The sequence below is a fragment of the Dermacentor albipictus genome, unplaced genomic scaffold (assembly GCF_038994185.2).
Source record: "Dermacentor albipictus isolate Rhodes 1998 colony unplaced genomic scaffold, USDA_Dalb.pri_finalv2 scaffold_42, whole genome shotgun sequence".
In the NCBI taxonomy this organism is placed as follows: Eukaryota; Metazoa; Arthropoda; class Arachnida; order Ixodida; family Ixodidae; genus Dermacentor; species Dermacentor albipictus.
Window position 1 is genome coordinate 894,136 of NW_027225596.1, and position 21,976 is coordinate 916,111.

General features: G+C 50.1%; 1 protein-coding gene across 2 annotated transcripts in view; it reads left to right on the top strand.

The window, feature by feature from the left end:
- Positions 1-14,986, top strand: part of LOC135913658 (uncharacterized) — a 68,022-nt gene extending 53,036 nt beyond the window's left edge. For both annotated transcript variants that reach the window (XM_065446205.2, XM_065446206.2), the window contains 3 exons: positions 3,822-4,165; positions 9,493-9,643; positions 12,885-14,986. In XM_065446205.2, coding sequence (XP_065302277.2) covers positions 3,822-4,165; positions 9,493-9,643; positions 12,885-14,537 — 2,148 coding nt within the window. In that variant the 3' untranslated portion in view covers positions 14,538-14,986. The remainder of the gene's footprint in view (positions 1-3,821; positions 4,166-9,492; positions 9,644-12,884) is intronic.
- Positions 14,987-21,976: the final 6,990 nt, after the last annotated feature.

The following is a 21,976-nucleotide window of genomic DNA, read 5'->3' on the forward strand; positions in this document are numbered from 1 at the left end:
CCACAACGAATGAGTTGCTGAAGCTATAAAAGCTGCTTTTCTGACGAACTCTCCTAAGACAAATACAGAAATATGTGTGCCACGTTCTGCAAGAATTCACGTTTATCTGAAACATATATTCAGAACTTTTCCAGGCACAGCAAGCACAATTATTGTAGAAGCTTCAAGGAATTCAATGATGGCCACACCCTCTACCATGTGGAAGCGAAAAATCTCAGAAGGTTGCACATCGCTCACTGTGTTAAATAAAAGAAAGAACACAAATGTGGTCGGGTATTGAAATTTGTCTGTATTTTTAAAGATCTAATCCAGAACAAGTTAGAGCAGAGCACGTTAATCATTGGTCGGTTTTCATATTAGACTTACATGCCTCTCTGCAGCTACTCAATATTCCACATACGCACTCATGCATTCCTTCCACCAAAGAGTGTATTTTCTGGATGTAAATTGAGCGATTCGAATGCCACGTGGTTAGCTCGCTGGCTGGAAGCGCTGAGGGCTAGAAACAAGAAAAAAATGACATTGGTTAGGTGCTTTCTTTTAATGCAGTGAAACGTAAGTGATGTCTGAGTACGCATTCACAGGACATCTGCACATGAACAGGTTACCAAAATACTTCAAAGCCTGACCAATACACGCGACTATGGAGACGCAGTTACAGCGTTTGAATACAAAAGAACTACTGCATAATGTGATTGCCTGAAACTAGCACATTGTTACACCAAATAACGTGATTTTTGAAGTTGAATCTTCTGAATGCATAGACAATTTGCTACAAGAAAGTGCTGGTGCAAACTTACCCATGGAAATGCATACAATGGGAAGTTTGAGTTTTATTGCACAAAATTGTTAAAATGAATACAATTGTGTGCACACATTGTGTGGCTCCACTGAACATAGAAACAGCCTGGACGCATTATTTAAGCTACATAACCGTAATTTCCTGTCTTAGTAATTGTTGCTTTGACACAAATCGTTATGCAGGGCGTCTTTTAGCGACACAATTAACCTATATCGACAGGTAGGGCAAAACGAAATTCAAGAGAAATATTGGTTGTCTGAAGCCCCCTGAAAAAACGTTTCGGGAACATAACTGGCGCGACCTAGTTCGAGAATGCAAGCGTCTCTTCTGACCTGGTCGTAATGGTTGCCACATATGCGTATTGTGTACGCCATTCCCGCGCACAGCCCATTTCGTGAGTTGCAATGGTCAGCCAGTGGGATACTTGCACTGACCGAATTAATAGTTATTTCGAAGAATAGTGAAATTATATATATACTCAACAGTCGTTGTCAACCTCTACGCTTCAAGCGTTTCGCGCAAAGCTGGCAACCCTTTATATTTATTTTGCTTCAGATTCTGTCCGAGTTGACGGACGATCCATGATTATGTGGTCGATTCGGGATCAGCATCTGCCGGTACCTAAACACAAATATGAAGATGGTAACTGTGGTAAATTGCAATGTTGCTGTCGGGTGTGGTATTCTCACGCAATCTCAGTGATTTTGCAACACACCTCAAGGTTGATTTGGGCCGTCTGGAACCACGCATAGAATTAGATCAATAGCATTCAAATTTCTCGAAAGAAGATGATAAGAATACGAGTAAACCTTTTTTTTACAGTTACACATTCACCGTACTTCATACCGAAAATGAATATTTTACGTAAACACTTGCGAGAAGATTTCGAAAAAAAAATTGAAGGCAATGTGAAATGTATTATCGCAAAGTGGTCTTAGGAGGATATGGCGGTTCCTGTTCGGTTCAATAACCTGTCTCGGGCAATGACTTTATGCAATTAGTGACGTCGATTCCGGCACAGATGCTTCTCTTTATGAGGATAACTGGAAGACACTTAAAAAATGCTGCCAATAAATGCTCATCACCCTGGATACCAGCAAACGAAATAAAGTCTACGCGAGTTGCTTAGGCAAATCGTAATCTGTTAACATGTCAATATTCAACTCACCGAACGGCGATGCAAGCCTTTACTGTATTCTTTTTTTGTGTGTTATTGTACTAAGTTCTGCGTATTGTCCGTGCTACAAAAGGCGCTTTTACATTGTTTGTAGTCGTGTTTTGTGCTTGTGAATTATCACTCTGAAAGTGCGGATTCGGAGGAGGAGGGTGGAACTGTCAAGCTGACATGACCCAGCATTATCGCAGCCGCTGCTTGTGCACACGCCTTCGTGTACTGTATTTGCGAACCAGTAAAACTAAAACGTGCTCAGCCGCTGTCGAGCAAATGGAAGGAGGACACTCATGCTTCAAATTGTGCACTAAATTGTCACTAGGCCTTTGTATTTTGCCTACTTGTACCAAATGATTTTATCTAATCTGTCTAAAAGTATCACGACGCCTCTACTGAGGCCTTGAACACGTTAGTAATATTCCAAGGCTATACTACTGCACTAGGATTACAACCTGTACCCGTCCCTGTGAAATGGGGAAGCACGCCAGTTAGCCTTTTTTTAGGGATGATAACGACGAAAAAAAATGATTCAAAAGAACATGAGTTTGGCCCAGTTGGTGTCTACTGCATATCATATTGATCGCTAATAAAGACGAAGACAGGGGAAGCGAACACAAGGTTCACGGGGTGCCTCACAACCTAAGGAAGATGGCATGCCGGGTCGGAGTCCCCCTCGTCTTATCAGCCCCTTTTAAGCTGGCGCGGCTCTGCCCTCGCACCTTCGGTGATCCTAAAAGGAGGCAAGACTGTTGCAAGAAGCATGCCAAGCCATATGCCAAATGCAATGTAGGGGTTGCGTATGAAATCCCCCTAGCGTGTGGCAAGTCCTATATACATAGAGAAGACGGGACGGTGCCTGAATTATCGAGTCAAGGAACATGAACCAAAGTTAAATAAAGATGAATTGTGGCACTTGCCAGCGAACTGCAATGCCTGTCCCTGTAAACCACGTTTCAAGGAGATAAAAAATGTTAGGAGTAGCCAGGACCACACTCCACGCGAAGTGATGGAGGCATATTCAATAAGAAAGAAAAACTACCACTGTGTTAGTGGTACCTACATTAGGCTGTTTGAATCGGAGATAGATTTTTTGACAAGTGGTTGCCCCACTAGGCTGAGGAGTAGCGTTGTTGCTGCGTTCTGCGCATGCCATATTTGTCTATATATGGCTACGTGTTGTCGTGAATAAATCATGTGAAAGTTACCGCCCGTGTCGTCGTTTTGCGTTCTCTTCCCATGTCTTCGTCTTGAATAGTGGTCAATCTGATATGCGAAAAACAATGACGCATAGGTATACAGCTCTAAATGTCCGCCAGCGAAGCGTCTCTTCCAAGACCCCGCGCACGGGTTCCAGAAACTGCGTGATTGCCTTTCACAGCTGACATAATCAAAGCTGGTTCCGCGTCGGGCGTTTTGACCTGGGCAAAGTACTGTGCAACACTCGACCCCAAAATGCTTCCGCGCTTAAAGCAGGACACGCGCGCTTCTACCCCGCGCAATCTGACGTACGACCTGTCGTAAGCACACTGAAACATTGAGAATGTTTCGAAGTGGTCGCAACAGCGCCTCCTAGATGTTCCAGTGGTACTTTATACGAGACGCCGTGGGTTACCGCGTGTTAAGACTGCGTTAAGACTGCGTTAAGTCTACTTATAGCTATCGTGCTCGCGTGTGTTGCGACAGACGTATTTGTTATAGTCAGCGCACCCAGACGGTCTGCATCTTATCGCATAGTCCTGTAAAAAATTGATAAAATCATACATGAACCGAATGAATAAAATACTTGTGCACGAGCATGCGGCCTAGGTTTGCGGTGGTTGCGTTCTCGCGCATGGTGACGGCCGGCAGGAGCCCCGAGCGACGGTCGAGGTGCCGAAGGTGGCCGCGCGCGCAGTCGAGGAGCAAAGGCTAATCGTCTCGGAGCCCCGCCACCGTCCTCAGCCGAACGCCACCACGAACACCGGACTGCTGGAGTACTGGCCCCTGGCCGCTACCATCGTGGCGCTCGTGGTGGTGATCCTGCTGCAGCTGCTGATCGCCGCTCCTCTTCGGCTGCAGAGGGCGCCTCAAACACAACACGCGGCTGACGTCTGCAAGTCCGAGCAGTGCCGACACTACGCACAACTGTTCGCCGGGGCTATGAACCTGAGTGCTCCTGCGTGCGACAACTTCTACGCGCGCGTCTGCGGCAAGTACGTACGTTGGTGGCGATAACGACACGGGACCTGGACATTCATTTTAGTGAGAGCTAGAGGAGTGTACTTGAATAATGCGAACCACTCTTAGTCTAATTTTCTCTCCTCCTGAAAACTCAGCGGCTCGGCGACGCTAGGCACACGCTTCCACCAATGACAGTGTTGAACACGGTCACGTGACGCGGAGGTTGGTTCTTTTGAACACCACACGAGTTTTGAAAGGCGATGGCTTTTGAGGCGGTGTCAGAGCTGGCTTTACTCGGCGATACATGGATTTCACCCTCCCGCCTCTGAAAAAGGTTTCTTTTTTTTGGAACAAAATATTTGATTATCACAATCCTCACATGAATCAATTCGATCTCTTCAGGTGGCTCACCGAAATAGACGGGGTACCTGCAAAATGTCGAGTAAGAGGAGCTAATGTCAAGTTGATTCATTTTTCGCGTATCTTTACGAGCACATATTTAAATAATATTGATAGGTCATTTCTGATCAGAGTGAAGAGACGAAGTTGTTGTTATCAATAAATGACGTTGAAGATCTTAAGCACAACTGGTCAGTACACAGGGTGCCCCGTGTAGTTTCTGCCAAAATTAAAAAAATATGCGACTGCCACGTAGCTGCACAGAGCGAGGATAATACCTGATAATGTCTTGGAGCTAATAAGACATTTTAACGCGGTAACGCTAAGGGCGCTATATCGCAGAAAATCCGGCATCCGGCGTCGGACGTCATTCCGACAAGGAATGTTCTCGAACCACCCACGCCTCAGCTCTCCACGTGGCGCAAAGAATTTGCGGAACTAATTATATATCTCATGCTGAAATACGTAGAAAAATCGTAAAGTGCGACTTGCACCAAACCTACACCCTCGGATTGTAAATTGAATATAGGAGAAAACATAATTCTGTTACGCGAGAACGCAAACCCCTCTTCCAGCGTTTCTACCAATCCATAGGCCGGCCACGGCGTCCACCATATGCGCTCGACTGCACACGAATATCTCAGGAGTTCACGGAGGGGCATGTCGGTTTCCTTGAAATACTTCCAGATAGCGCTCGCCTCCGCCGCATCACGGCCCTCGCAAGAGGCCGCGTTTCTACCGGAAAGCCCGCCTTCGTACATAGCGTTCGCCGCGAGCGTTGCCCCGTGAACATTACGGTTGCATACGCTGCAGTTGCCGGGAAGTATGAGAAAGCAGTCAGCGATGTCTGAATACTGTCGCGTTCCAATTTTAAAGGCGAAGCTCAAGCGTCCTCCATTTTTGTTTTTTTATTTTGCCTAATTGCATAATTATTTCTTATTAAGTAATGAAATTCTCGACTAGGATAATAAAATAAAGATCGTTAAGCAGAAACTACGCGGAAAGCCTCCCTGCAGCAATACCTACGTAGTCACGATGCCAAGCCCCACGTAATCCTTCTGCAAGAAACTTTAACACACACCGCCACGTTTACCGGTTACCAGTGGTTACCAGGCCTCGCGGGAGGACGTGGTACCGCCACGTTGGTCTCTAAAAAGCTCACCTGCCTCCCGCATGACCTCGGCACGTCCGAGGTGGACAACGTCATGACGGAGATTCTCCCAAGCGACGCGTCCCGGCAAAGTGTGTACATACTCAACGTGTACAGCAGCCCCAGACAAACGAGTCACCGTTTCCGACGCCTCTTCCAGAGAGCCATACGTCTTGCTGGCTCAAACCCGCTCGTCATTGCTGGCGACTTCAACGCTGCGCATCGCACCTGGGGTTACGTATATGACACCCCCAAGGGCACCGCGCTGTGGCAGCATGCGAACGAGCTCGATCTCACCCTAGTGACAGACAAGGCGTTCCCTACCCGTATCGGCACATCCACGCACAGAGACACCACTCCAGATCTCTGCTTCGTGAAGAACACAGCCGATGCCCGCTGGTCCAATCTTGCGGAGGATCTTGGCAGCGACCATCTCATACTGGCCGTGCACTTACCCAGCATCGTCAGGAAGCCCAAGTCGTACACGTGGGTCGACTGGGACTTCTTTCGCAAGACTCGCGCCTCACGACTCCCTCCAGACACTGCCCCGAACCTCGAGACGTGGACGGCTCAGCTCAAGGCCGACGTCGTTAAGGCCACGAAAACATTTAGCACGGATATGCCAACCCAGAAGATGGACAGCCGCCTCGCCCACTTGCTCGAAGCCAAACAGTCTCTAATGACACGATGGAAGAGCCAGCGTCTCAACCGCAGGCTCCGCAAACGAATTGCACAACTGAACCAGACCATAATGGAACACTGCAGCATTCTATCCAAACAGCAATGGGACGAGGTGTGTAACTCCGTCGACGGACAGGTCCGCAACGGGAAGACGTGGAACCTCCTCAAACACCTGCTCGACGACACCAACACCCGCACAAACCAGCGCCACTCGCTCACCAAAGTCCTTCACCAGGCCAAATGCACCGCTTCGCCGGATGACATCGTCAAGACGCTTGTGCATAAGTACCTGCCGATACCCAAAGGCCCGCCGACCCTATATCCCGATTACACCGGTACCGACAACAGTCTCCTAGACGCCGATTTTTCCGTCGAAGAGATACGTCGGGCTCTCCATGAACTAAACGGCCGCTCCGCCCCAGGCCCCGATGGCATAACCAACAAGCTCCTGCGGAACTTAGACGACCCCTCGGTCGTGTACCTCACGGACGCCATCAATGACGTGTGGGGGCGGGGCGAGTTACCTGATGCCTGGAAACTAGCCCAGACGATCCTCATTCCGAAACCGGGCAAGGCGCCTGGCGTCGATAACCTTCGCCCCATCTCGCTAACGTCGTGCGTGGGTAAGGTGGCCGAGCATGTCGTACTCAACAGAGTCGGCCGGTATCTCGAGGACCAGGACTGTTACACACACCACATGATCGGCTTCCGACCCGGGCTCTCGACTCAGGATACGATGCTTCTCGTGAAACACCAAATCATAGACGCCGGGGCTACTTGGGGCACCCGCGCCATACTTGGCCTTGACCTGGAGAAGGCTTTCGATAACATCCAGCACTCGGCAATACTAAAGGCGATCACGGCCTTAGGGCTCGGGCGCCGGTTCTACGAGTTCGTCCGCTCCTTCCTAACCCGTCGCAAGGCCGTGCTCCGTGTCGGAGACCTCACGTCGGAAGAAGTCGAGCTCGGAGAGCGTGGCACCCCCCAGGGCTCCGTCCTCTCGCCGACGCTGTTCAACCTGGTGATGATTGGGCTCTCCGAACGCCTGTCGAAGATACAAGGCCTCAACCATACGGTATACGCGGACGACATCACCATTTGGTGCTCCGCGGGGTCGGATGGCTTCATCGAATCCGCTCTGCAGGAGGCAGTCGAAACTGCCGAATCCTACCTCGACCACACGGGCCTCAAGTGCTCCTCCGCCAAATCGGAGTTGTTGTTGTACAGCCCAAAACGACGAGGCAAAAGGCCTAACGGATGGAAACCACCGACCGAGCGCAACATCACTGTCCGCACAAGAGACGGTCGCCCAATCCCCAGGGTTGACTCCATCCGAGTACTGGGAATGATTATCGAGGCAGGCGGGTCCAACATCCAAACGGTCCACAAGCTGACGACAAAGACGGAGAACGCAATACGACTTGTACGCAGGGTGGCCAACCGTCACCACGGCCTCAAAGAGGACAATCTGCTGCGTCTCGTACACGCGTTCGTCCTATGTCACTTCACCTACGTCGCAGCAATGCATAAGTGGAAACAATCGGAGCGTGACAAGCTCAATACACTAATACGAAAGGTAGTGAAGCGGGCCCTTGGGCTCCCGATCACGACGCCGACGTATCGACTCCTCGAGCTCGGGGTGCACAATACCCTCGAAGAGATCGCTGAGGCTCAGGAGAGAGCGCAGATGATACGACTGACGATGACGAAGACCGGCCGTCACATCTTGCGCGAGCTCGGGTACTTCCCACTGAACACCCAGGATCCACCGGAGCTTACGCCGATTCCCCGCGAGCTCCGCGACCTGATCACGATCGCACCCGTTCCGCGAAACGTCCATCCGGAGCACAATCGAGGCAGGCGCCAAGCCCGGGCCACCGCGTTCCTCAAACGAGTAAACAAGAAAGCGGACGACGTCGCTTTCGTGGACGCCGCCGCCTACCGCTGCAACCGAGCCTTCGCCGCGGTAGCGGTCTCGTCCTCGCAACGAACTTTAAACGCCGCCACGGTACGCACACGTGATCCCGAGGTGGCGGAGCAAGTGGCCATAGCCCTGGCAATGCTCGACGATAAGAGAACAACAATATTCAGCGACTCGAGACCAGCCATCAAAGCGTTCGAGAGAGGAGTCGTCTCCGTCAAGGCGTTACGCATCCTCCGCGGCGCTGATCCAAGCACCCTCAAACACCACACCGTCATCTGGTTTCCCGCCCACCTGGGTCGGATTCCGGGTGCCCCGCCCAACCTCAACGAGACAGCCCACGACGCTGCGCGCGCGGTTACCGACCGCGCCGTCACCCCCGGGCAACTACGTCTCGAAGAGTTGGAGGCGAACAGGGATGCCCCAATAACCTACAATGAAATAACCAAACACTTTTACTTGGGACGACGTCTCTTTCCGCCCCCGCACCCCAAACTAAACAGGCCGCAGGCGCTCACGCTAAGCTTATTACAGACGGATACCTATCCAAACCCGGCCACCTTACACATAATCTACCCGGACGTCTACCCAGACGATGCGTGCCCCTCGTGCGGGGTCACGGCGACACTCGCACACGTGCTCTGGGAGTGCAGAAACGCTCCGCCCGACTCTACCTCCGACAGGTGGGAGAAGACCCTAAGAAGCCCGCTCCTACAAGACCAGCAATGGGCCGTCCAGCAGGCTCGCGCAGCGGCCGCCAGGTATTCCCTGTCGGTCCCTGCGTGGGAGACGCCCACTGCGCGCTGACGTGCGTCCTGCAGGACTTTTATTAAAGTTCTTCCAATCCAATCGTTAAGCAGAAAATCGTAGGCCGTCATTAGAATTTCCCCGTCCATCTATCTGTTGCTCAATGCGTACGGTATACAAGTTATTTCAACCATTGAAGAAGGCCCACAAAAGCACGCGAAAGGTGCTGGTTTTTTTTTTTAAATTTACCACTTTCTTTTAACGATACCGTATTGCCAACGTTTCTAGCTGGGTTTGGGGACAGTCATTAAAGCAGTAAAGCAGTCATTGGAACTACTTTTATCTTGCAAGCCCCAGTTGCTTTCTCTCTTTATTTGTTTGTGTTATAATATGCACAACACGCGAAAAACCGCTAGACGGAGGCCACGTCATCATGCGTCTTCTTCTTCCGTACGACGAAGGTGGGACGCAACTCACTCGAAGAAGGGCGACGGCAGCGTCCTCGCCGAGTCCTGGCGACGGCTGGCCAGGAGTGCAGCATCGCGGCTCAGCATGGTCCCGGGCACCATGGGCAAGCCGGAGCCGGTGCAGAGGGCCTCGCGCTTCATATACGTAAGGACCACGACACGTCGCTGAGACCGTGCTGCTGTGACTCTGTTTAAACTGGAAAATTAGAGGGAGAGAGAGAGCAATCCGAGAATGCCGAGATGGGCTCTTTGAGAATCCTTCGTTACGCCTTAAGCAGGCGTGTCTGCTGACGATGTCGTCGAGTGTGCTTTTGTAGCCATAGGCGACCTAAGAATTCCGCAAAAGCTGAACCGGCGTAATCGTCCATTGTTCCTCGTATGAGCAGCGCGAGGGACGACGAGACACGAGACGCAAAAAGTACGCAGGAGTCGATCCTCAAAAACGCGTGCTATGCACATCTGATATCCTCGCCATATGTAGCTTTCTGAGAATACTCGCGCTAGCGTCGAAAGGTGCCGCTGGTTCGTTCAGCGGTGAACTCGCGCACTCACGCTTGCAGCACTATCAGGCGAATACCTAAAATATTCACAACAGGACCAGATGTCACCTTGTGCGAGCTCTTCCTTCTCACTTTTTAGGGACCTGTGTCTGACCGCCTGCCTTCATCAATGGGACTGTTTTCCAGTGCAGGCGCTGCTGCAATGCACGTAGCATGTTCTTTTCTATGAATCAAGCCCGAATGTTAGGATCTTACACCATATGATGCTCCGCAAGCGTTGGATTATTTCTAGAGGAGTCGCCTAGGTGCCTAAGTTGTTTGTGCGGTGCTGTACATGTGCGCTACATGACGAAACCTGACCGATGTCCGAAGACGTTTGTGAAGCAGCTTTCGACGGCCTCTTTCGGTCTCACCTTCGTATTTCTAAGCGTTCCTCCACGCAGCTGTTCAATTAACACAACCGGGTTGAAGGCAGCACAGCTCCTAGGATTAAAGTGCTGGATGCTCTTCTGTGATGACATGTTGCCAGGAAACACTTACCTGCGCAATTCAGTACCGCCGTGTTACCGTCACTTGCAGAGATGCGCATGTCAAGCGACGGACGGCAACAATGATTTTTAATAACAGTACGAAGGTTCTGCTAAGCTTGTAGTGAGTAAACAAGAACGAACGTTCAGTAAAGTGAAATTGTTTTTCCAGTCGAGTCTTATTATCCTGTGATGTAATCGAGAGTTTGACGGAAGCCCGTCCGGTCGGGATGAGACATGAGAAAGAGAGATGTGCACGAACCAAGTAAAACTTCTTAAAAGTGATTGTGAACAAGGCTTCCGTATGGAAGCCGAAACGTCTTGTCTTTTATTAAGTTTTGCTTTGTCAGTGAACATCTTTCTTTGTCTTATGTTATCCTGTATACAATGAGATTAGACAAAGAAAATGTGGTTGCGCAAGTTGAGGCATCTCTCCATTATGCCTCTCTCACTTTCTGTAGTAGGGGTTTGGAATTAGCGAAGCATGAAAGTCTGAACATAAGGCTTCAGCTGCCTTTGTTTTGAACCACCGGGAGAGACGCAAGGTGAGCATATTAAGTTTTTCCCCAACATATCATGAGCCATTCGTTATGGGAGTAAACGAAAATGCGGTAAAATAAGGGTACATTGAGGGTCTGTTTTACTGTTCTGAATTGTACGGTAGGAAAGGCTTACTAGACCGCGGTTCATAGCTCTAGAATTTTATTATTCTCTATTGTTGTCACTACCATTGCAGTCCAACTTTTTCCGGTATGTTCTCAGTGTTTGCAGTGTATATTTCAGCATATTTTATGAAGTTATGTTTTCAGCAACTGGTGCTCGTTTCACTTCTATATCTTCATTATTTATTCACCGTCATATGTTATGTTATGTAATGTTATGTAGTCCCCCAAAGTAATTCCTGTAAAAGGGCCTTTAGGGTACATAAATACAGAAAAAATGTGCCCTGCTCAACAAGACAGACGAAGGTCGCGAAACCGGGTGGTACCTTCTTGTTGGATTCATAGGTGATTTTAAGGGGAGCTAGATACCCCTTAATACTTGACAGAATAGTGGAAACCTGACCTTTCGCTTCTTCTAAAGAGCAGTCAATAATAAGAAAAGATCATCAGCATAGCGGAAGGTTTTTAGTACTTTGGTCTGCGTGAGTCTGACAGATAGGTTTACGTCGAGCTTAGATAAAAACATATTGGTGAGTCTGCGAGCCGTGCAAGAGCATATGCATATTCTTTTTTTCTGTAGGTAAATCGCGTTGTCGTTTTTCTCTAGGTTAATCGCGTTGTCGCAGATGATGAAAACTGATACGAGATAAAAGCTTAAAAGCTCTAGAAAATGGCCACTGTACATCAGAACGTCATTCTGAAGCCTTATTTTACCACCTATGTAATCCCGCAAGAAGGTACCACCCTGTTGCTCGACCTTCATCTGTCTTGTTCAGCAGGGCACACTCGCTGGGGCTATGAACCGCGCTCTCGTAAGCCTATCATACTGTACAATCCAGCGCATTCCAAACTGACAAAAAAGGGTTAGCCAAACTTCGCCTTAAAGATGTTCTGATAAAGTTGTGTCATCATGCTATGTGCGCTAGATTTGAAAGGCAAAGCAAGCGGCTGTCCAAGGCAGGATATCCGATACCATGGCTGGTGTCAGTTGCAGAGATATTGCCGAAAGGTTCTCGGAAGCACAAACGTCAGGAGAGCGATGCTGCGGCCGCTGCATGGCTGGAAAATAAGTGTGATTCCGTATATTCACAATGTTTCCCACCATTTGGATAAAGGTTGCCGAGAGAGTGAACATCCGAGTCCTGATAAGCTGGGCAGACTTTGCAGACTTTCTAAACGCTAAGAAGGAACTAAGGTGGTCGGCACGTGTTCAGTGAACTGCAGTCATGTGCTTCGATTGTTTTTTGTCACGTGTGCTATAAGCGGCCCATATAACGTACAATAGTGTTATGAAATAAAACCAGTTGCAAGTTAACGCTGATCCTGTCGCCTGTACTTTTCCTTCATACTCCAACTTAGTTGCGCTAATGCAAGACAAGAGTATTATTGTTTACTTGTGGTAGTTAAACAAGTATTATTCTGAAATCGTTCCTTCATAGATTTATTGTTCTAATTACGCCGTTTGTCAACAAAGTGAATGAATTTCAGCTCTGTAGAATATCTGCGACGAAACACAAACTGGCATGAAGCAAGCAGTTAAACTTACAGCGGTAGTTTTTTAGTCGTATTGAAATTGTATCTCGATAATTTTTCCGAAGGGTAGAATGCATAAAGGTTGGCATTTACCAGTGTTCTTAAATTTTGGAATCTATGGTTACCTTAACGTGTCGATTCTGCACTCAACCGACTGAATGCAGACGTGCCTGGTCATTGTCAAAGTGCCGAGGGCGCCCGAGATCAAGGAGGTCCTGGAAAAGGGCAAAATCACTTGGCCAAAGCGCAACGAGCGTCCGGACTTCCTCAGCGCGCTCTTCTACATGGCGAGACAGGTGTTCAACCCCGTCGCTTTTGATGTCGCGATCCTGGAGGTGGACGACAGAGCGACATCGACATCAAGGACCCAAACACTTTTTTTCGGCCTGCCCACGCGTTTCCTCGGTCACGCGAGGGCGCTGTCAAGGCTTCGACGATCGGGCAGGCTCCTCGACCACCTGCGCCTAACGTACCAGACACTCGACTTAGGCGTCAATGAAACTAGGCTGACAGAACTATCCAGCCACTTCGGATACTTAGGCGACTTCTTTGCACGCTACGAGGGGGCGTCTGACTACGTCACTAGGAGCGCCAACGTGTCCTTCTTTCTCCAGTACACGCCCTCGGTGTCGAAGGTTCGGTGGGATGCCCTGACGAAGCGATACTTCAACGTTTCGCTCGTCGACGACCAAAACAATTTCCGAGGCGGCGTGGCCATCCAGGGCGCCGACGTTTTCTCTGCCGTATTCGAGGTACACGCCAAGCATGGTGAGCACGTGACCGACGACATCGTCGGAGGCCTCTGCGCGCAGGCGCTCGTGGACTACACGAACTTCGACCTTCTGGCAAGCCTGCTCGGAGGAAGTCGAGAGCTCGCCACCGAGTCCGTCTACCACAGGTGCTTCTCGGACGCCTACAGGTTCTACGGCGCCGCCATCGACGCCTACTTCCACCAGCCGCTGAGCCGCGAGGTGGTGGACATCCGGCGAGTGGCCACGCTTGTCCACCAGACATTCTCCGACACGCTCCGCCACGACAAGACGACGCCCGGCGCCGTCGCCTCGGGTGCGGCAACCAATGAGTCGGCGCTGTCTGGCAGGCACGTGAACTTCGACTTGGCCCTGTCTAGCTTGGACGGTCTCAACAGAACGGGGTTCGCTGAATCGTACGACCGTTATCCGCCGGTAACTGACAGCGCCCTGTACAACTGGATGCGGCACGCGGCTTTCGCCTCTGCCGGCGGCAAGTCGCCTACAGGGGTGTCGCTGTGGGACTCGCTGAAGGAAGACGTTGCACGTGCAGCAGGCAGGTTTCTAAATTTCCGCCTGCGCCTGGCGCACATGGAAGGCCCCTTCTATGCGGTCAACGTCAGCGCCGCAGTGCTGATGGCAGGAGTCGGTGCGCGCTTTGCGGCGGCGCTCTTTTACGACCAAGTCGCGGCCAACAGCTCCGATGACCCTGCGAAAGTGTACACCGAGAACCAGGAGTGCTTAGTTCCTGGGACCAGTGGAGAGTCGTCAGACCTGGAGATTCAGGGTGCCGTGGCCTCCATCGAGGTTGCTTGGGTGGCACTGAAATCTGCGGGCGCGGCGAGATCTTCCTCCGGAACGTCCATCGGCCCTGGGGACGCCAGTGCCGGATTCCTCGCCGTTGAACCGCTCTTCTTCTCCTTCTTCTGCTATCTGCTATGCGGAGAGCCGGACGGCGAACGCCTGTGCAATGTGCCGCTCCGTCACAGCAGTGTCTTTGCGCGCGTGTTTGGGTGCGAGAGAGCGTCGGTCATGAACCCGGAGAAAAAATGCCGCATGGTCGTGTAGCGATCGGTGCGCGTTGTCTGCGACTGTGTGCCCGAGATGCTCGACTTAGGAGGGGCAAGTCTAGCGTTTGCAAGCTTACGTTCGAGCCTAAATATTAAGGTGCTCGGAAGTCGTTCTGGAGCTAACTGGGCTAATATATGTAGTGAGTTAGAGACAGGAAAAAGCGACCGCGTACCAAAATGTTGCTTTGAAGAGGTTAGACGTTTCGGCTTTTACAAGGAAACTGCAAACTTTTCGACAACGCCCTTTTGGTCGGCGTTCTGTTTACCATGTTTCCAACGTGAATCTATACCACCTGGCTAGACGAGATGTCGACCAGTTACTGATTTCATACGCAGCCAAGATTATCTTTTGGTTTGGTAACGCTCAGTCGGAGGGCTTCGACTCCAGTGCGAGCAACGCTACTAAGGACAATGAAACAAAAAAGAACAGTAGGGCTTCAGTTGGTATTTGTGTGCGTCCTTCACTCTTGTGTGTATGCTGGTTGCGTGGGAGGCGAGTCTAACTAATCCAAATGGCGAACACTGGGAATCTCTGGTACGAATATGACTCCGAATATTCTGGTCTGAGTAGATGCAATGCTTAGTAATTTCTCATGCAATTCCAATTTAGCAAGTAGTAGACGGTGGTAAATTTTATAAGGCTGCATCTTATAAGACGACGCAGTGAGGCGCCTTATTTTAATGTTGATCCCACATTTTTAACGCGCTCCGTAGTTCATGTGCTTTAGCGCTTTTCAACTGGCTCACTGTCCAATTCGGTTTCCGACGAGAAGCGCTTGAGCGCCCTGAGCGACGTCTGCTGCCCCCAAGGTAAACTTAAGCGGAGGTTTAGGTCCCGGAAAAAGTGTTGAACGACTCGACTAATGGTAAGCGGTACAATTTTTAAAAGCCTGTTTTTTGAGAACTTCGCCGCTTTTTAGTAACGGTGGGTGCTGCGGTGTGGCTGTTCTCCAGCCGAATGAGTCAGCCAATCACAGCGGAGGACGCGTGCGCCCGGCGACATCGTCGCTGGGTTCCTTGCATCACCACCAGGTTGCGCTCTCCTCCGCGCATCCTAGGGTGCCTCGACGCCACGCTTCTGCGTACAGGGTTGTGACACCTCCGGCTGCGCCCCCATATTGTGTCGCAACACTGCCCTGCCTTTTATAAGCTCTATGACATCCAACGCGACGTTCTTCAGAGGGTGTTAAACCGATTACATAGCAGACCATTTTCAGAGACTAAGATTCTCGGCATATGGCCCCACGCGTTGCAGGTTTACAAAGCGACGCGGGCACTGGATTGGATTGGAGCCAACTTTATTAGTGCCTGCAGGCACAAATAAAGGCACCGCTACTTTCCATGAAATCGACTGGCCTCAGTGACTGATTATAGGCATAAAGTGGTAGACAACCGTACGTATTCGCACTGATAGTACGTCTTTCCGTCCCTCTCCTTTCTCTATTTTCTTTCCTTAAACTCCTTCCCCCGTATGGTAGCAAACAGGACCTGCGTCTGGTTGAACTCCTTACCTCTCCTTCACCGTGCTTTCTTTCCTCCTTTTCTTCCTTCTCTTCCTAAAGACGCGCTATGACGGCTGCAGGAGTTTAGGTTCTGCACTCGCTGCCTTTGTAAAAAGTTATTATTTTCGAAAGCTGTGCGATTACGTACATTTCAATATTCACACCTCGCCTTTCAAACGAAGAACGAAGCTGGAACGCTTACAGTAATGCAGTGCTAGAATAAGTTTCGAGCCCAGCAGATAACTCATTGTTCTTGGCGTGCTTTCGCTTACGACAACAAATTTGTTTCAAGGACAAGGTTGACAAATACGGAGTGTACTGCAGGTTTCATTGACTGTCCTTCAAAAAGGCTGACGCAACTTCTCACCGTAATACTATAGCTGCATAATGCCCTGACAGTATAAAGCACAAAACTAGGTGAATACGGCAGCGCTACCGTTAAACGAAGCTACTGTAGTCATTAAGACACGAGTAGTGCTTGTCGAAGGTAAGGATGATGGAAAGCACGTGGCCATAAACAGTCTTGCACGAGCGCAACACGCACCACGAGCGTCAAAGCTAGCTCGAGGTCGCGGTTTCGATCACGGCCGCGGCTGCCAAAATTTAAATAGAGCAAAATGCAAAATGCACGTGCACTTAGGTTTAGGTGCACGTCGAAGCACTCCAGGCGGTCATAATTATTTCGAAGTCCTTCACTACGCCTAATAATCAGATCATGGTTTTGACACGTAAAACCACACAAATTAATTTTCTAATAAAAGCAAAGTAATAGCAAGTCACAATGTACACCTTTGAAACACTGATAAATGAACACTGTCATCGCAGTCATCTAGCCTAATGTATAGGCCCATGCGTTCGGCTGATGTAAGTTTTCTGCCTGGAGTATTCTATTTCCAGCCTGTATAAGAATGGTGGCCGAATGTTTTCCGGGAGAAGACATTTGCCTTAATTACGTTGTCTTATGCGACGACCCATGGACGAGCGCAGCAGTTTAAGAGTAGCGTAGTGACACATCTCGCCTAAAGATACGGAAGGTTTATTGGCAGAACATATTCCTGTCACATGATTAAAACCAGATGAACGCAGCCTGGGAACCGAGATTTATTTCAAGGTAGCTCACCAACACCTTCACCTGCGTGGAGCCACAGGAGGCCATGCACATCAGCGTGAGAGTTTTGACAAAGCAAAGTTCAAGTTAGATTATTCTTATAAACATGAAGACATATCAGTACAAGTTTGGAGCTGCGCTGGTTTTACTTCCACATTCCATACCCCTCATTACATATTTGGCTGGTACAAACAGTGCGAGAATAAATGCCGAGCCGCAACAAGACAAAACTCCCCAAGGACATTTTCGTAACATTTCAATGCTCGGCGCATGCGATCCTAGTAAATGATACATTGGTCTTGAGCTGGCTTCTCATCACCTTGATAAAATGACTTAGACCCCAAACACCTACTGCGCCAGAAAATTTCCTCTGAAAACTGTTTCGCGCGAAGACCCATCTTTGAGAATCGGGGCTTAGGTGGGCGAAGTTCTCGTCGACTTTCTTCTGCGTTCTGGGTCGCGTGCAAACCTAAGGCATAGGCGCGATTTTGTACAGTTGAGCTGGTGCAAAAAGGTGTACAGGAAACGGGCATGACGGAGTAGTTCTGGCGATAGCAGTGTCACGCGGCCTTTCATCTCGCATCGCCAGCCCGAAAAGTCAACTTAGCGAACACGTGACAGCATTGCGGAAATCACGAACACCAGGCAACGCGACCGCGCCGCGCTGACAAACGTACGAACATCTGCGTCCGCGTCAACAGCTCCGACGCACTGTGAGTGAGTTGTGGCGCAGTCTTGGTCAACAGGAGAGTCACCAACCGGAACAGAGGTATCAGAGAAGAAGACGCACTGCGCCTGGAGCAGGCATTCGTCGTGTCACGCGTAACGTACTCTGCGCCGTACCTCCAGCTTGCGAAGGTGAACCGCGAGACGCTGAACACGACGATAAGGAAAGCAGTCGAACTCGACATGGGCATCCCAGTCTACTCGTCAAACGCAAAAGCTGCTGGAAATGGGTGCCCACAACAGGGTGGAAGAGCTGGTGCAAGCACACCTATCCCACCGGAGAGTAAGGCTGAGCAGGACTGAGCATGGCCGGGCCATCCTGCGCAAGATAGGATGGCAAATTGAACAGCAACCGACAACGGAGCCGCTCCCCACAGCGTGGAGAGACATTAAGACCAAGCCCCTCCCCCGGAACATGCCGGGGAGGAACAACGAGAGGCGCTCTGCGCGGGCCAAGGCAGTGGCTCGACAGCTGGAAGAGGACCCTGAGGTTCTCTACGTGGACGCCTCGCTTCCCAAGCACGAGGTTCCACCCATCTGGTGCCAGCGCGCACCAAATGTCACTAAGGGCTCAGTAAAAATGTTGATTCTCTCTCTCTCTCTGGTCAACAGTTGTCGCCTCCCTGAATGACGCGAAGCGGCGCTGACATCGAGGCACCCTACGCGTCCGCTGTAGTCGCGGCGGAAAAGAAAAAAAAAAGGACCAGGAGAATGCCAGGACGCCCCTCAATCGGTATGAAGCGCAGAGTTTCATGCAGTACAACAGAAAACCCTCGCGCTGCGATCCTTCAGCCACCAGGGGAATGATGGGAAGCTGCACGGATTTGTCTGTTCTTCGTACTTGTGGATTCAAGCGTTCTGGTGGCTTTGTTTATTGCACTTTATCTGTCTTCATTGCCCTTAAATTTCATACCGATCTATACTTTAACAGCATAGCTCCATATGTCTAGCCGAATCGCGCGTCCTCCGTCCGTCTGTCGGTCGCTTGCACATTGAATACACCTCGAGCGCAACCTGATACGCATGCGCGAAAAAGAAGAGAAAGAGAGATGTGCGATTAGCCACCACCACTTGTAGTATATAGCACAAAACTTGTTTACTCCGATCCATGACGTCATGCTACTTGGCCTGAAATTTGCATTGACAAGGCTGGCATGATGAACTCAGTGACGTCAAAATTACTGTTACCTACTCGGGAGTATCGCCGTTAGAGTCTATGGTAGTCGCACTTGGTAACATGACGTCATGGATCGGAGTGAAATGGCCTTGTGCTATGTAGGTGGTGTTAGATTAGCTGCGCCAGTAGCTACGTCGTTGCTCTCCATCACAGCCGAACGCGCGTGCAGCAGTTTTTCTGCGGCTCTGAAATGGGTAGGCCATGCGTCATGCGTACTCTTAGGAGCAGGTAGCATTCGATCACCAACGGCGCTAGCAGAACCAGGAACGAGCTCTTCTACGCCGAGCTGATGCTGCAGCCCGGTCACAAGAACAGGCTCGTGCAGCCGAGCGCAAGCAGCAACTGTACACGGAAGATCCGGCAGCCTACCAAGCCGTCGTTTAATGAACCGTCGGGATCAACCCAGTGATAAACACCGGGGCCGCACGTTTCAGCTTCGCTGGTTAACCATCTGTACGGAGTGCTTGGGCGGTGACCTTTTTCTTTAAGTGCAGAACACTGTGCGAACACGCACACTCGCTACTAATTACAGTGGTTCAACCTGTCTAGGTGGGCAAATTCAAACGCGCCAAGCGTCCCGACACACTAGCTTTCCCGCTATAAGGGCGTTCTGTGCTGCTTGTCGATACATGCGTCCGTGACGTAACGGTTTCAATGTCATGCTTCTGCGTGCTCCAATGTCCTGCCGTCAGAAATTTAATAATGTTTGTCTAATTATTTATTAGACAGTATCCTCTTAAAAAGACGAATGTGCAAAGTCGCGGAGCCATTTGAAACCTTTTTAGGACGTTTGAGGACAAAAACATTTCGGAAACATTTGAAGACAAAGTTTAGGCAAATCCACGTACTTCCCGTAATTCCCATGCTGGCTGAGCACGAGGAGGAAGTAAACTTTATTGCTCTAGAAAGAGAGTTTCAATCAACCACAGAGGTTCGACCGTCAACGCCGCTTCGGTACGAAGCACGTCGTCGCGTGCGGCCGAGCAATTGGCCATTGCCTTGGCCCTCCTGGACGATGGACATGCCAATATCTATAGCGACTCCAGGGCAGCCATCCGCACCTTCAGCGTTGGCGCCGTGTGTAAGGAAGCCTGTCGCATCCTCGATGGCAAAAGCATCGCCACCCACACTCTCACGTGGTTCCCCGCTCACATGGGATCCATCATGGGAGGCCCCACAAACCTCAACGAGCTGGCCCACTCCAAGGCGCGAGGTCTCGCTTTCCGCGACCATGGAGAACTCCAACGCCGGCCCGCAGTGGTGGAGAACAGAGATCAACCGACCACATACAACGAAATTGCGCAGCACTTTTATCTCGGCAGGAGAGACTTTCCCCTTCCACACAAGAAGTTAAATAGAGCGCAGGCATTGACCCTCAAGGGTTGCAGCGGTGGCGTAGAAGTAGAACACCCGCCTCGCGTGCAAGAGGTCCGTGGTTCGAATCCCGGTGCCGGCAATTTTCCACCGGATTAAAAAAAAAACCGCGTGTTGATAAATTGCATAAACAGGCCTGGAGTGTGGCCTGATCCCGGTGACCAAAACCGGTAACGCATTCCCTCACCAGAGCAGGATTGGCCACCCTGGTGCAGTACTTGGCCACAACCTCCTATATAAACAACACAATCAAACCCCGGCCCTCAGTCCCCAGCAGCTGCGAAGCAACTGACCACGGCGGCGGTCAGACCTGCGACGCTGCAGAGGGTGCTAAGAATCACTGGCTCCGGACAGGCCGCCATTGGAATATGAACCTGGCAACGTTTAACGCTAGAACGTTATCTAGTGAGGAGAGTCTAGCAGTGCTATTGGAGGAATTAGAGGGCAGTAAATGCGATATAATAGGGCTGAGCGAAGTTAGGAGGCCAAAAGAAGCATATACAGTGCTAAAAAGCGGGCACGTCCTGTGCTACCGGGGCTTAGAAGAGAGAAGGGAACTAGGCGTCGGATTCCTGATTAATAAGAATATAGCTGGTAACATACAGGAATTTTATAGCATTAACGAGAGGGTGGCAGGTCTTGTTATGAAACCTTGTAAGAGGTACAAAATGAAGATTGTACAGGTCTACGCCCCTACATCCAGTCATGATGACCAGGAGGTCGAAAGCTTCTATCAAGACGTGGAATCGGCGATGGGTAGAGTGAAAACTAAATACACTATACTAATGGCTGACTTTAATGCCAAGGTAGGCAAAAAGCAGGCTGGAGACAAGGCAGTGGGGGAATATGGCATAGGCACTAGGAATATCAGGGGGGAGTTATTGGTAGAGTTTGCGGAACAGAATGATATGAGGATAATGAATACCTTCTTCCGCAAACGGGATAGCCGAAAGTGGACGTGGAGGGGCCCAAACGGCGAGACTAGAAATGAAATAGACTTCATACTCTGCGCTAACCCTGGCATTATAAAAGATGTGGACATGCTCGCCAAGGTGCGCTGCAGTGACCACAGGATGGTAAGAACTCGAATTAGCCTAAACCTGAGAAGGGAACGGAAGAAACTAGTACATAAGAAGCCGATCAATGAGTTAGCGGTAAGAGGGAAAATAGAGCAATTCCAGATCAAGCTACAGAACAGGTATTCGGCTTTAACTCAGGAAGAGGACCTTAGTGTTGAAGCAATGAACGACAATCTTGTGGACATCATTAAGGAGTGTGCAATGGAAGTCGGTGGTAACTCCATTAGGCAGGATACCAGTAAACTATCGCAGGAGACGAAAGATGTGATCAAGAAACGACAATGTATGAAAGCCTCTAACCCTACAGCTAGAATAGAACTGGCAGAACTTTCGAAGTTAATCAACAAGCGTAAGACAGCTGACATAAGGTAGTATAATATGGATAGAATTGAACATGCTCTCAGGAACGGAGGAAGCCTAAAAACAGTGAAGAAGAAACTAGGAATTGGCAAGAATCAGATGTATGCGTTA